General features: G+C 41.0%; 1 protein-coding gene across 1 annotated transcript in view; it reads left to right on the plus strand.

Moving 5' to 3' along the window:
* The window catches only part of ATXRCC1 (BRCT domain-containing DNA repair protein), a 174,489-nt gene that overhangs the window by 8,480 nt on the left and 150,757 nt on the right, over positions 1-15,252 (plus strand). Inside the window, exons 2-5 of the mRNA XM_090017649.1 lie at positions 11,472-11,598; positions 11,706-11,848; positions 11,975-12,163; positions 12,854-12,941. Coding sequence (XP_089873775.1) covers positions 11,508-11,598; positions 11,706-11,848; positions 11,975-12,163; positions 12,854-12,941 — 511 coding nt within the window. The 5' untranslated portion in view covers positions 11,472-11,507. The remainder of the gene's footprint in view (positions 1-11,471; positions 11,599-11,705; positions 11,849-11,974; positions 12,164-12,853; positions 12,942-15,252) is intronic.

Here is a 15,252-nt window from a genome sequence, read left to right on the forward strand (position 1 = left end):
GGTTTCTATGCTTTTCTTGCAAGAACTGAGTTCTTGGCATGAATTTTGATGCTTTTTCATGAGTTTAGATCATGGTCAAACCCTCCTAACCGTGGGTTTGACTCAGATCTAATGATCCATGGCAAAAACACGTTTTCCCTTAAAAAAAACCATTTTTGAAATTGGGTTTATCATAAAAATCGGTTTCTTAGAAATAGATTCGTAAAATATATTTGTATTTGATTTATTCCATGATTTTATGCAAATATTAGTTTGGATTGATAGATTATGAAGTGTTCCATCTACTATGAATATTTTAGAATTTTCAGAATTTTATTTCATGCGTATTCCCTATTTCTTTTAATTTTTCTTGGGATTAGGGTGACTCGGTTTGATTCACCCAGATGCAAAATCTCGGAATTCCAGGTTTTCCACTTGACCTCCGTTCAGTAAAATGGTCGTTTCTCCCTTGTCCGGAGGAGTTTTGACGAACGGATTGTTGCGTTTCCTGACAGCATACACAGGCCCAAACTGGGCCTGTGAATGTGCTGTCAGACCCAGCCGACAGGGTCGGCTGGGCTGGGTTTGTTCTTTTCGAATATATATATATATATATGTAGAACCAACAGTTTTTTTGGTTAATGTTGGCAGGCTGGCACCCAGTCGAGTAGCACTCGGCTGGCTGCCTGCATGCTGGTAGGGTGCGCCGGCTCAGTACCCAGTTGGCTGGGAATTAAGTGAGCCAATGGCAGGGTCGTGGCAGGCCCAGCTGATTCAATCGGCTGGGTACTGACATGCGTGGTAGGTCATGTTTTAAAAAAAAAAAAAAATATATATATATATATATATATATATATATATATATATATATATAATAATAAGAGCACATGGCTCCCCGTTCGTGGTATGCTTCCGGACAACATACACAGTCCCTGTTGTAAAACCCCATTTAATTAAAAAAAAAAACATTTGGACCCGGGCCGGGTCCGGACCCGACCCGACCCGACCCGACCCGGGCCCCTTTTTTTATTAGGGTTTTACATAACCCGAGCTCACCTGAGCTTTCGGGCGCCGCAACCCCCCCCTTCTCCCCCTTCGCGTGCGGGCAGGTTTGGGAAACCCACCAGGGGTTTCCTCTTTCGATTTCCCCCCTGCGCCTTTAAGAGAGAGGTTGGAGGGCGAGGGGAGTCACGCCTCCCTCTCGCAGCCCTCGCCCCCCCCTCCGCGCCGGTCTCCTCCCTGCTGCGCACGTCGCCGACGCCGACCACCGCTCCCAGGTATGCCATCCTCCCTCTTCTCTTCCTCACTCCCCTCTCTGTCACCTCGCCGGGAGGCCGGCAGGCGGCGCACAGCCCCTGCCGTGCCCTCCCGCCTCTTCGGTAATCATCGGAGGTCCGACAGGTGGCCTGCAAGGCCCCTGTCGTCCCCTCTTCCCTCTGGGGGTGCGCCGGAGTGCCGGCAGGGCACCAATGGCCTTGCGACACTCCCCCACCTCCGGGGGTGATAGGGAATCCGACAGGAGGTCGGCTGCCCCCTGTCACCCCCAAACTCTCTCTCTCTGGCAGGGGTTAGCCCCTGCCGCCTCTTGATCTCCGGTAGGCAGGGGCAATGCCCCTGCCGTTTTCTATTCTCCGGCAGGCAGGGGCTTTCCCCTGCCGCCTCTTGGCCTCTTGGAGGGTAGGGAATACCCCCCCCCCCCCCCCCTTACTGCTCTTGACCCTCGGCACGCAGGGGGTCGGACACCCCTGCGGCTCCATGACTTTTTGCTAGGCAGGGGTCGAGACCCCTGCCATCCGTAGGTGTTTCTGGCAGAGGCCGAGGCCCCTGCCGTCCCTTAATTCTTCAGGGAGGGGCTGGGCCCCTGCCATTCCCCACTTTTTCGACAGGCAGGGGCTGGGGCCCCTGCCATTTCCCCATTCTCGTCAGGTAAGGGCCAAGGCCCTTACCATTCTTTTTGTGGCAGGCAGGGGCCGAGACCCCTGCCATTTCTTATTCGCTGTGCAGGGGGTCGTGACCCCTGCCATTTCTTATTCGCTGTGCAGGGGGTCGTGACCCTGCCACTTGATTGTTCTGGCAGAGGCTCAGCCCCTGCCGCTTCTTTGCGATTGGCAGGGGCTGACCCCCACTGCCGCCTTGGTGTTTTTGACAGAGGGCTCAGCCCTGTCACCCCACGGCTGTCTGCAGGCAAGGGCTCGCTCTTGTCGTTTTTCTGATTTCGGCCAGCAGGGGCACACCCCTGCTGCCTCTCTCTTTTCCTGTAGGCAGGCTTGTTTTCTTCTATTTTCTCCGCATAATAATTAACGTAGCACTGTTGCAGACCTCGCATCGGACCCCCCGCTCTGGCTCCGCGGCCCGAGCCTCGTATCATCTACACGCGTAGACGCACGCAGCTGCACGACATCCCGAGGTAGGGGAAAGTCGCACGAATAGTATGTATGAACAAAATAAAATAAGACTTCTGAGATATAATAGTTATTTTGCATACTTGCGTATCTGAAGAAGTATTGGTTGGTCAAAGTTTTACTCTTTGTGATTCTTTTGAAATTGCATAATGTAAATTCTTTGGGTAGACTCATTCTAGAAAGAATCAAGTAGTTTACTTGGCATGCTTGTTTACGTGTAGGATTGCTTAACTCATAATTGTCTATTATGCATGCTTATTCCTTTGAAACTGCATACTTAAGACAGACTTTATGAATAGACTCAAAACCACTGCAATTGTTATTGTAACCGAACCTTAAGGCAGGTACGGTATGAATTCTGTGTAAGATCATGGAGTATATTGAAGTGTGCAATCTACACTTTATTGATTTTGATGTGATAATATCGGCTCCACAGGCCAATTGCTCAGAAAAGCAAAACATGTCATGTAGGAACCAAAAGAATCATAAAACATTACGTTGCCCTCTCATCGTAGTTGTACCTTTAGGAAGGTACGATCGTACTTTTGGACAAGTACGTCCCATGTGGGTTACGATGGTGGGATGATGAGGTTGTAGCAACCTCGATGAGTGCAATTAGCACAATGCTGAGATCACATAAATGGTGACTTTTCGCCTTCACAGGCAAGATGCTCGAGTGGGTCTAATGGACCAGAGCATGTAGGATGGGGCGGCGGTTAAGAAACCCCCGTCGTACCCATCCGATCTTCACGATTCATCAAGGGAGAGGATGGATGGTACAAAGACTCTGATGGACAGGTTGTTAACAACCACTCCACGGGCAAAAGACTCGGTTTTCCCCAGTCATCGGAGTTAGGGGAATTGGGATTACCATAAATTATCCTAGGTAGTAACTCCCAGGCACTTCTGCAGAAGTTGGATGCATCCATGGGCCACGAATGCCTTTGGGGATTTACTCTCTTGGTCACTGACTGTCCCCTTAGGAGCGGACTCAGTCAGCCATCTGGGTTAATGAAAACACCTGACATAATAAACCCCCGGATCGGTCTCGGCTGTTTCTACGTTTCGCGTCTGTGCGTACCCACAGGCCAGTTAATATCAGAACTTAAAGAATATATTCATGAATAGTTGTAGATGACTGAGACTTACATTGCTTCAACTAACAGCTCTTTGCACTTATTACATTTGTTAGAATAAACTACAATTGCTTAATTATCATAACTGCTTATCTCATGAATGTCCTGTTTTATTTAAATTCTACTGATCTGTTCGTGCACCTACTGGTTTGTTATGAAACTGACCCATTTCATGGGCAGGTGAGGAGTAGGACTTCACTGGCGGCCGATGGCGTGGTGCAACATGGATCAAGATTCATTTTCTTTCTGCTGGCGGCTTGACTCTCGGTCTTTTTGGAGTTTTTCTTAGATTTATTGAACTTTGGAATAAAATGCTCATTTTGTAATAAACTGCAGAATTTTAATCTATTGCCTTATTACTTAAATTCCTTTAATTTGTTGTACATGTGAATGATGGTTTTTCAGCTAACGTACCCAGGATTGTTGACTTGTGTTCCTTTCTAAATGTCTTCCGCTGTCGTTTTTAAAAATCAAAACTTTAAATCTTAAAAGGTTTTTTGATAAGGTTTTCGAAATCACAAGTCGAAATTTTGGGGCGTTACACCTGTTTTCGGCCTGTGTATATACTGTCAGACCCAGCCGACAGGGTCGGCTGGGCTGGGTTGTTAATAGAAAAAAATGTTAGGGGGATTTTTATTTCTATGTTCAATACCCTGTTTTATTTTTGATAAACCCAGTGACAGCATACCCGCCTTTGTATTAGTCCACTTACAAAATTTTCTCATGTTGGAAATCGTATCATGTTAGAAACCTAATGTTGTTAGTTTATGAAAGCAGGGCCTGGTTGTGTGATTAGTAAAGTTTAGAATTTTAATCTCTTGATGCATGATAAACTTTGAGAATGAGTTATGTACCTGAAATTTTGATTTTCATATATGTTAGGAGTTGAAGTGGTTCATATGTCTGTTGGAACATGCTTACACATTATTCCATGATAAAGTTTGTTTGAGTGCTTACATATTGATGGACTTGACGTGTGTTGTTGCATATACATAAATACATGAATGCTCCTTTGTTTATCTCAATACGATTCATGGTTAGAAGCATATGTGACAATGATTGCATAAAGATGCATGCATGCGCATACCATGCATACGCACAGGAAAAGGGGCATAACGTGGGTTGTTCAATTTGCATATGGGAATGTTATATTTCATGTTCATTGTCAATGGATTAAATCAGTATATATATGACTGTACCTTAGAGGCATGTGATACCACTGCATACATTGCATATGGTTATGATTCTTGCATTAGTGCTTTAGTGATCATAATGAATCATCGAGGATTTGGTAAACCCGAGCTGTGGAATTGTTTTCCCCTATTCATTTCAATGCATCGCAAAGATCATGTTTTATTAATATTTCAGTTTTATTGCACTGTTCTATATGTTTCCACAGGCCGGAGTCCTGTGATGGCTCTCGCGAGATAGAGGCGAGCTTTTATCTTTCTTTTTGCATATGATATTGCAAAACTTAAGAAATTAAATTTTAATAAAAAGTAATAATAAAGCACAGTGTAATATACCTTTTGGGATCACCCATCTGGAGAATGAGGATCTTGGAAATCCGGTCGGGATCACCCATCTGGAGAATGGGGATCTTGGAAATCCGGTCTTGGGGAGACTGTGAGGATACAAAACTCTGTGTGCTTAATTTGGTCCCCTGAACCCGATATTGAGGTTCCTTCTCCTGACCACGGTTTTAGGGAGAGTCCGCCACTTTACCTGGGGGTGGTGTGTTTTGACACAGCTGTTGTTTTTGGTACCAAAGAAGTGACACTTGTGGGCGTGGGGTGTCCCTGGTGTCCCCAACATTAGATGTGGAGGTCTAATGTTCCGAAGGTGATTCGGTCGAGGGCTAAGTTGGAACCCAGTAATAAAATACAAAATTGTGTGCTAAGCTACCATCGGAACCTAACTTGACCTCGGGGCTTGTACCCGTTTGGTGTATCCGCGGACAATGGTAATTAAAAAGAGAAACTTAAAGTTGTATGCATTTAATAGGGCATGCATAAGGAAACAAAAGACTTAAATGGAACATAATAAAATGATTCATGCATTGCACAGAAGTCATGCATTTGTCGGTTATGCATTAGATCATGCATACTTTAATGGTTACCTTAATCAATACATGATGGTAAGTGTTGAATGATCAGTGAAGTCGACAGCTACTGTGAGGGCGCGGGAGTCACAATGAGTTTTGACCTATGTCACAGGGATTCGGCTAGCAGGGTGCCGCACCCGCGTCGACGCGAGTGCGGGTGCGACACCGGGTGCGGTCAACCCGATCCTGGGTGCGTTGACCGCACCCAGGATCATTTATGTCCTTTTTTTTTGGATTTTTTTTTTAAAATTGCCCCTGCGAATTTTTTTTTAAAAAAAATCTGCTGACAGCAGTTGTCAGCTGCTGTCAGCTCCTGACTTTTCAATGATGGTGGTAGCCTTGCTTGTGCTATCGTGCAGCTGTATATAAAAAAAAAATCTGCTGCTGTCAGCTCCTAACTTTTCAATGATGGTGGTAGCCTTGCTTGTGCTATCGTGCAGCTGTATATAAAAAAAAATCTGCTGCTGTCAGGAGCTGACAGCTTCTGACTTTTCAATGATGGTGGTAGCCTTGCTTGTGCTATCGTGCAGCTGTATATAAAAAAAAACTGACAGCAGCTGTGGCAGCTGCTGACTTTTCAATGATGGTGGTAGCTTTGCTTGTGCTATCGTGCAGCTGTATATACAAAAAAAAATCTGCTGACAGCTGCTGTCAGCTCCTGACTTTTCAATGATGGTGGTAGCCTTGCTTGTGCTATCGTGTAAAATTTGAAAAAACCCGCCCCCCCGACCCCTTATATATATATATTTACATTTTTGCCCCTGCCGCACCCCCGCACCCGGGTTTTTTGGAAGTGCCGAATCCCCGCACCCGCACCCGCACCCATGTGACATAGGTTTTGACAGTTTCCTTTGTGGACAGCGTGGCTCTTTATTTTGGTTTTTCAGTCTAGTGTTCTTGTCATTTACTTATTTTTTATCAGTGGTTATGTTACTTTCTGTTGAGTGAAACCAACTATGCCAGGTGGTCCTGAATTTTTATGATGTCGGTATCTGGACATCGTCGAAAACATGTTTTGTTGCAAGACGAACCCACTGAAAAATTGGGAAAATATGTTACTTGGGATGAAGATAATGCCATAGTTATGTCATGGATCATGAATAGTGTCGAACACCATATTGCAGATGGATTGATCTACTATAATACAACCAAACTGATGTGGGACAATCTTCGTGATGCATACTCACAAGAAACTAATGTGAGTCGTATCCTGCAAGTCGAACAGTAAATATATAATTTGCAACAGGGAGATCAAACCTTGGCCCAGTACTATGCCTCTGTCAAAGCTGCGTTTGAAAGACTTAATGCTCACAGGCCTCTTTGTTGCTCGAAGCAAAAGGTTCATCAAGAACAAACCATGGTTGCTCGCTTTCTTACAGGTCTCTCTTCAGAATTTTCTGTTGCAAAAGTTCAAATGTTGATTGGATCATATGTTTCTACTCTTGCTCATGCATACAATCGTTTGAGTAGACTTGCGATCTCTCTTCCACAATCTCAGCCTGTGACTCAGTCATTTGCTCTTGTTGTCTCATCTGGTTATGGGCGTGAAAATATTCAGAATATCAGAGGACGAGGTCGTGGACGTGGTATGGGAGGCAGAGGAAAGCTTCAATGTACATTCTGTGGAAAATATGGACATTTAGAACATCGTTACTGGGATAAACATGGTCGACCAACCTCTTCTTCATCAAAGTCATATGCTCCTAAAGCAAATGTTACTACTATCGAGGCAACAAATGTATAGGATAATATCTCTGCCAGTGACCGTAGTATCACCCTCAGTCGTGCTGAATATGATGAGTTGATAGCTCTTCGTTCTTTGAGTTTCACTCCTCCTGTAGCTGGTGTTGACTACTCAACAGGAAATCATCTTCATCTGACTGACAGTAAGTGGATTATTGACTCTGGTGCATCCAGACACTTGTGTGGAAATTCACTTATTTTTTCAGATCTAAAAGATATTACTGTTCATCGAGGAGTCTCATTAGCCGATGGGAGTTCCTCTCCAGTTGTTGGTCAGGGAAATATTTCTATATCCTCCTCCTTAGAGTTGAAAAATGTTCTTCATGCTCCAAACTTTCCTCAAAGTTTACTATCTGTTAGTTGCCTTAAAAAAACAAAATTGTAGAGTAATATTTGATTCGATGGGTTGTCATTTTCAGGATTTGCTGATGGGGAAGAAGATTGGTGGAGGCTATGAAGAAAATGGAGTTTACTACCTACATCATCTAGTGGGCAATGTTCATGCTGCAGTGGAACACTCATTCAGTCCTGTTCAGTGGCATCGTCGTCTTGGTCATCCTTCATTGTCAAAGCTTCGGTCTGTCTTTCCTCAAATTCCTTCCACTACATTCTTTCAGTGTGAAGCATGTCAGCTGGGCAAGCATCATCGAAGTTTGTTCCCTTCGAGTCAGAGTCAGTCTAGTAATAAAGTTTTGAACTTCTTCATGCAGATGTATGGGGTCCTAGTAAGATTCCTACTAGGACTCAGTGTCGATATTATCTTGTTATTGTTGATGATTTCTCTAAGTTGTCATGGGTGTTTTTAATAAGAGAACGATTTGAAGTTCCAAGTATTATCAAATCCTTAATTCTTGAAATAAAAACTCAGTTGAATCTATTGTCAAGATTGTTCGCACTGATAATGCTCTTGAGTTTAAATAAAAAGTTCTATTACAATTTTACCAAGATCATGGCATCCAACCCCAAACTTCCTGTGCCTATTCTTCTCAACAAAATGGGGTGGCTGAGCGAAAACATCGGCACCTGCTTGATGTTGCCCGGACCATTATGATTCAATCCAATGTTACTGCGTTATACTGGGGTGATGCGATTACCACTGCTTGCTATCTGATCAACCGCATGCCTTCGTCTTCTGTGGGTGATCAAATTCCATTACATATCCTAAAACCTAATGCCCCACTTTTTTCTTTCTCACCAAAAATATTTGGATGTGTTTGTTTTGTACACAAACTCGGCCCTGACCGTGATAAATTAGCTGCTCAAGCTATAAAATGCATGTTTATAGGTTATCCCAAAAATCAAAAGGGATATCGATGTTATGATCCTATTTCTCGCCGAGAGTATGTCAGTGTGGATGTATCTTTCTTGGAATCCACTCCATATTACTCTAGTACCGGTTCCCCACTATAGGTTGATCCAGCTGAGTCTTTTCCATTACCTATACCTCATTTTCCTTTGGAATCTGTGCCCTCATTACCGAACCAAACTTCATCCTTTTCCAGATTCAATAATCCTCCATTGATATATGTGCTTAGAGCTCCACCTCCACAAGTGCCTTCATCTTCTTCTTCCTCTGAGGTAAGTTCTACTGACAATAGTGATCTTCATGATGATGATAACATGCCTATTGCTCTACGCAAGGGGACACAACAATGTACCTTATATCCCATATCTCATTTTGTCTCCGATGCCAGAATTGGAAATCAGATGAAAACTTTTATTTCAGCCTTATCTGCTGAAACTATTCCTCTGAACTCTGAACTATCAACAGGCAGAGCGTGATAACCGCTGAAAGCTGGCCATGCAAGAAGAAATGGATGCTTTAGTATCTCAGCATACATGGGATCTAGTTGATTCCCCTGCAGATGCTGACATTGTTGGATGTAAATGGGTATATACAATAAAGTACAAATCTGATGGCTCTATTGAAAGGTATAAGGCCAGATTAGTAGCAAAAGGGTATACTCAGACATATGATATTGATTTCTTTGAAACCTTTTCTCATGTTGCACGGATGGGTACCATTCGTCTTGTTCTCTCAGTAGTTGTTCAACATGGTTGGAGCTTGTACCAATTAGATGTGAAAAATACATTTCTATATGGGGATCTATCTGAGACCGTTTACATGCAACAACCTCCAGGATTCGAGGTCGAGGGGGAGTGTCAGAAGGTGTGTAAATTGAGAAAGGCGATTTATGGCTTGAAACAAAGTCCTCGTGCATGGTTTCAAAAGTTTTTTGAAGTGATGTCACGCTTTGACTTTAATAGGTCAGCAACAGATCATACCCTATTTATCAAGAAAACCAACTCTGGCATAGTTGTTATGGTGGTATATGTGGATGGCATCATTCTTACAGGAGATGATGTAAAAGCTATTGAAGCCACAAAGGCTCATCTTAAAAAACACTTTGTTACAAAAGACCTTGGTTCACTTGGATATTTTTTGGGTATAGAAGTTGCCAGGAGCCGTGAAGGGATCGTTTTGTCTCAACGAAAGTATGTTCTTGACTTATTAAAGGAAACGAGAATGTTGGGAGCTAAACCAACTAATATTCTCATGGACCATAAAGTTCAGTTGTTTGAAGAAGGGTCAAAACCTATTGATAGCAAAAGCTATTGCTCCCTAGTAGGGAAGCTACTGTATGTAACTGTGACCAGGCCGGATATTGCTTTAGCAGTAAGCAAAGTTAGCCAGTTTATGGACAAACCAACTGAGATACACTGGAATGCAGCTATAATGATTCTCAGATATCTAAAATCTTCTCCTGGAAAGGGGTTATTGTTCAGGAAAGGTGAAACTCTGGAGATAGTGGCCTATTCTGATGCTGACTATGCAGGATCGGTAGTGGATAGAAAATCTACCACAGGATTCTGTGTATTTCTGGGAGACAACTTGATTTCTTGGAGAAATAAGAAACAAAATGTGGTTTCTAGGTCGAGTGCTGAATCAGAATATCGGGCTATGGCCCAAACAACTGCTGAATTGATGTGGGTTCGTACCGTTCTTCATGATCTTCAGGTGAAGGTTTCCTCTCCTATGACCATGATGTGTGATAACAAGGCTGCAACATATATAGTGAACAATCTTGTCTTTAATGAGAGAACAAAGCACATTGAGGTTGATTGCCACTATGTAAGAGATGGTTTAAGCTGGTCATATCACTACCAAATATCTAAAGTCGGAAGACCAAGTTGCAGATATGTTTACAAAGCCTCTTGCTAGACCAAATTTCTCAAAATGTTGTGACAAGCTGAGCATGATTGATATCTATGCTCCAGCTTGAGGGGGAGTGTTGAGAATAGGTGGTTTTAAGTTTAAGTCTTTTTATATTAGAGGTTATTTGAAATTTTGTTTTAATAATGGGCTTAGATGTAATTTATTCTTTTTAGCCTCTCTCTATTTAACATAGAGAGAAGCCTTAATAACAAGGGTTAACGAGTTTTCTATTGTGCAACCGACTCTCTCTCTCTCTCTACAGGTGGCTGTGCATCGCATCTTCCTTCTACATGTACGAATAAATGCCACTAAGAGCTACAAAGAGTGCACAAACACAAAAGCCTCTAATGGGCAAAATACAATAAGCCACAAAAGCTAACACAACCAACTCACAAAGAGTATAGGATAGAGAGAGAATACACAAAATATAAAAATAATGTCTATTAAGAATGCTTGAGACAAGCATACAAGAGAGAGGCAATAAGCCCCTTTAAATAGGCCACAAGAGGTCTCATAGAGCCTTGGGGAGCTCTCAACAGCTATAAATATAGCCATTAGGATGTCCCCAACGGCTCTATGAGCCTTTTACAAAAGTGCCTTTCACTTTAGTGAAAGGACAAAAAAAAAGATGAATTACAATGCTGCCCATAATGGGCTGTTACTATTACGTAAAATGAAAAGACTAAAATGCCCCTAGAGGACATTACTAATTACATTATAATATATATATATATATACATAAACAAGTATATACATATATAAATATGTATATATTTTAACAGGAGTCACATACTTATCATGCATTTCTAGTATTGCTTGGCTGTTGGCACCATATGTGGAGGTCTAGAAACCACCAAATGAATCTAATATCACATGCTCTCATGTTACAGATAAGCCTGTTGCACAGTGTGGCTGTTGTGCTCAACATGGCTAATGAGAAACAAGGTCGTAAGAATGCGGGTGAGAAAAATAAAAAGGGAAACCTTCCTTCATGGATGGGTTTAAAAGATAAAAGTGGTAAGTCCACTAGAAAAAAGCATATTGATAAAATTATCACTGGAAGATGTGCAAAACATGAGGTTGAACATGTTTATCCAAAGGGACTAATGATGTTCATTTTGTAGAATCTGCTCAGGATGAGGTAACCAACAATTTATCAACGAAGGGTGGTAGGGCATCTTCCAATATGTCAAAGGTCAATAAGAACTCTGCTGCTCAAGGTGAAACCTCGTCTAGCTTCAATACCTCATGCTTTTCCAAGCTTCTGGTAATCAAAGGACTGAGTTTTTTTCTTTTTTCTGTTTATTTGCATCCCTTCTTTGTTTGGTTTTACCTTTTTCCCTTGGATGGAAATTTCTTTAATTCAGCAGGAGATTTTATTACCAATTTTCAGGAAGGAGTGATCTTTGTGCTGTCTGGGTTTGTTAATCCTGAGCGCAGTGTGTTGCGCTCCCAAGCACTGGTGATGGGTGCAGAATATCGACCTGACTGGGATTCTGCATGCACACTTCTTGTTTGTGCATTTCCAAACACTCCAAAGTTTAGACAAGTGGCAGATGATTGTGGAACAATTGTCTCAAAGGTGTTTATCTTGTGGCTTTTCGTATAGCTTATTTCTTACATGATTAAGAAATATTTTTCTTTGGTTATTTTGTATTGGCATCACAATTAGGTTTTGTTAGGATAGTTTCTAGGATACTAATGTGTGATTCATTTCACTTGCATAGTGAGATGTTCCATTTGGCTTGCTACAACTAGGGATAAGATACAGTTCTAAGTTCCTTCTATTTATGTGGTTTATTTGTCGACTAGAATGCAGTATCAGTCCTGGTGCTAAATTTTTTTTCCACAAATAATAATGCATTGGTCGATTGAGGGTTGGATTAGTCTTATACCATGCAGCTTACTGATCTTTTATATTGTGGATGCGAGTTCCTTTGCACAATTCATGCATGGTCAATCTATTTGATCTTATAACTATGCCATCTTCTAACTGTGTCGAATGCAAGAAATGAAGTTAGCCAAAGAGACTAATTTATTGCAAATCTGGGGAATGGTACACGTGATTTAGATATCTATTTTTTTAAATCAAGTGAAACCGTGTACATATCCGGAAATTCTTCAACTTTCCTGTTAAATTGGTGCCACCTCAGAATTTACAAGTTCTACAGTTTCGGGAAATTTTTAATATGATAAGAATAATAGATGTTTTTTTGAGTAATCTAGTACAACAGTTTAATATGTTTTTTTCTCCCTTTAATTTCTGTATTAGGATTGGATTGTAGATTGCTACAATCAGAAAAAGCTTGTTGAGATTGATAGTTACCTGATGCATGCTGGAAAACCTTGGAGGAAATCTTGTAAGTTGCACATTAGTTCCATTTTGTGGCAATATTGTTCTTTCTTTTTTCTATCTACTACTTGCTAGTGCAATACTATCTAACATAAAATAATAGGTGATAGGTTTATCTGGTCAATCAGTCAGATCCCTTGGATGTGTTTAACATGCTTCATTTATTGGTAGAAACTTTGGAAAAGAGCAAAATTACTGATCTTTTTAATTGTGAAATCGTGGTGGTTTGTAGCAATTAATTTCATAGTCATCAATATTACTGGTGTGAGTTTTGGAAAATGCTTTTTAAAACAATATTTTTAATCAAAATCCAGTGAAAGCCAGACACCAAAAATATAAAAACCGGCTCGCACGAGTGGTAGAGTCCGGGTCGATCTCAGAGAATGGGAAATACTTTGTATTCAACACACAATCTAACTACTCTTTATTGCCAAAATGAAAAAATCAATTAATTGAGTAAATAAGGGAGAGTGTAGCCCTCGCGGATGACTTTAAACAATAATTAATGGCCTTATTACAAACCCAAATAACTGAAATAAAAATAAAAACCTAATTCTAAAAAAAAGAGAAAATGTTTTCAGTGCTTGAGTTTTCTTGTCCCCTTTGTGTTCCCTTTATCCTTCCCTTTATGTTTGGTTTGATAAATCAGAGGGAGAGTTTTGCCCTGAGGGCTCCCTGAGGGACACTTCTGAGGGCCTGAGGGGACCTCAGAGGGCTCTTTCGGGGTACGAAAAGGGCTCTACCGCACGTTCCAACGCTTCCCTGCAAGACACAAAACACAAAACAAAGCAGTCGAAGGAAAACTAACAAGAATTTACTAACTAATGATAAAAAGAATTCAGCTAAAACACAATTTGAATTAACTAAACTAAGCTAAACATGAACTAAACTATAGAGTAACTAATAACAATTTACATTAAAAGACAAAATAGCAAAACTACCTAACTACAAGACTTCAACAAAGCAAATGTAACAAACTAAACTTAACTAATTCAAGAAATCAAGAATTCAAGAAACAAAAGAGAACTAAAGCAATCAAGAATATAATCAGCTGAACATGATAACTAATTGATAACACTAATATTAATAAGTAAATCACATGGACACAAACTAAAAAAATCGGCTAATGATGTCCTATGCTAATCGGCTAGCTTAAATCAATTAAAACTAATATTAAACTAAATGCGAGAAGGAAAATTAACTACAGCCGAATGACACATAATGCAAGATGCTATATGAATTTTAAAACAAAAAAACTAATCTAATCTAAACAATCAAGAACCATTTAAGTAATTTAGACTAACCAAATAACAATAATTAACTAAACTATCTATTAACAAATAAGAAGAGACTAACTACAAGATTATCGATTAACAAATAACCTATACTAAGTCAGCTGGACGGTATAGACAAAATGAAACAAGAATAATAGCTAACCTAATATAATGTCTAACCTAGCAAATAAATGATATATTATACTAACCTAAGCTACACGACAACCAACGTTACTTAACTAAAACATACAACGTCAAAACTTAATTTCTAAAGTCAATGCACAACATGTAAGAACTTAAAAAAAAAATTTATTGATATGGGTCGGATCCGAACCCGACCCGAGGCCACCGCCCCTCGCTGTTATTAAAAGACAACAAGGTAGGCAAGTGGAGGGTTACGAAACCCCCTCACCGCCTCTCGCCCTCTGTCTCTCCATTTCTCTCTCTCGCTCGTCCACTGTCACCGACGCCGACGACCCTCGACAGCCGCCGCCACCGACATGGATTTGGATCCGAAATCTAAGATCCAAGGTAGAGATTTGGATTCTAGATCCTAAAATGGATTTTGGATCTGGAGTCTGAGATCCAATGTGGAGTTGGACTCTGGATCCTAAAATGGGTTTTGGATCTAAGGTCTGAGATCCAAGATAGAATTGGATTCTGGACCCTAAGATGGACTTGGATCTTGAAGTCTGAGATCCAATGTAGAATTGGGCTCTGGATCCTAAAAATGGTTTTGGATCTGAAGTCTGAGATCCAAGGTGAAGTTGGATTCTGGATCTTAAGATGGATTTTGGATCTGAAGTTTGAGATCTAAAGTGGAACTGGATTCTGGATCCTAAAGTGGGGTTAGATTTGAAATCTGAGATCCAAAAAAGTGGAGATTGTACTTGGAAATCTGGATCCAAGTTGGGATTTAAGATCTGCCTTTAGATTTGGAATTTTAAAATTGATTTGAGAATTGAATTTTGAATATACAAATGGATTTCAAAGTCAAATGGGACTTTGAAGTTTGAATTTGAGAATTGGAAGATGAATCAGAAA

The sequence above is a fragment of the Nuphar pumila genome, chromosome 9 (genome assembly GCF_984573655.1).
Source record: "Nuphar pumila chromosome 9, dmNupPumi1.hap1.1, whole genome shotgun sequence".
In the NCBI taxonomy this organism is placed as follows: Eukaryota; Viridiplantae; Streptophyta; class Magnoliopsida; order Nymphaeales; family Nymphaeaceae; genus Nuphar; species Nuphar pumila.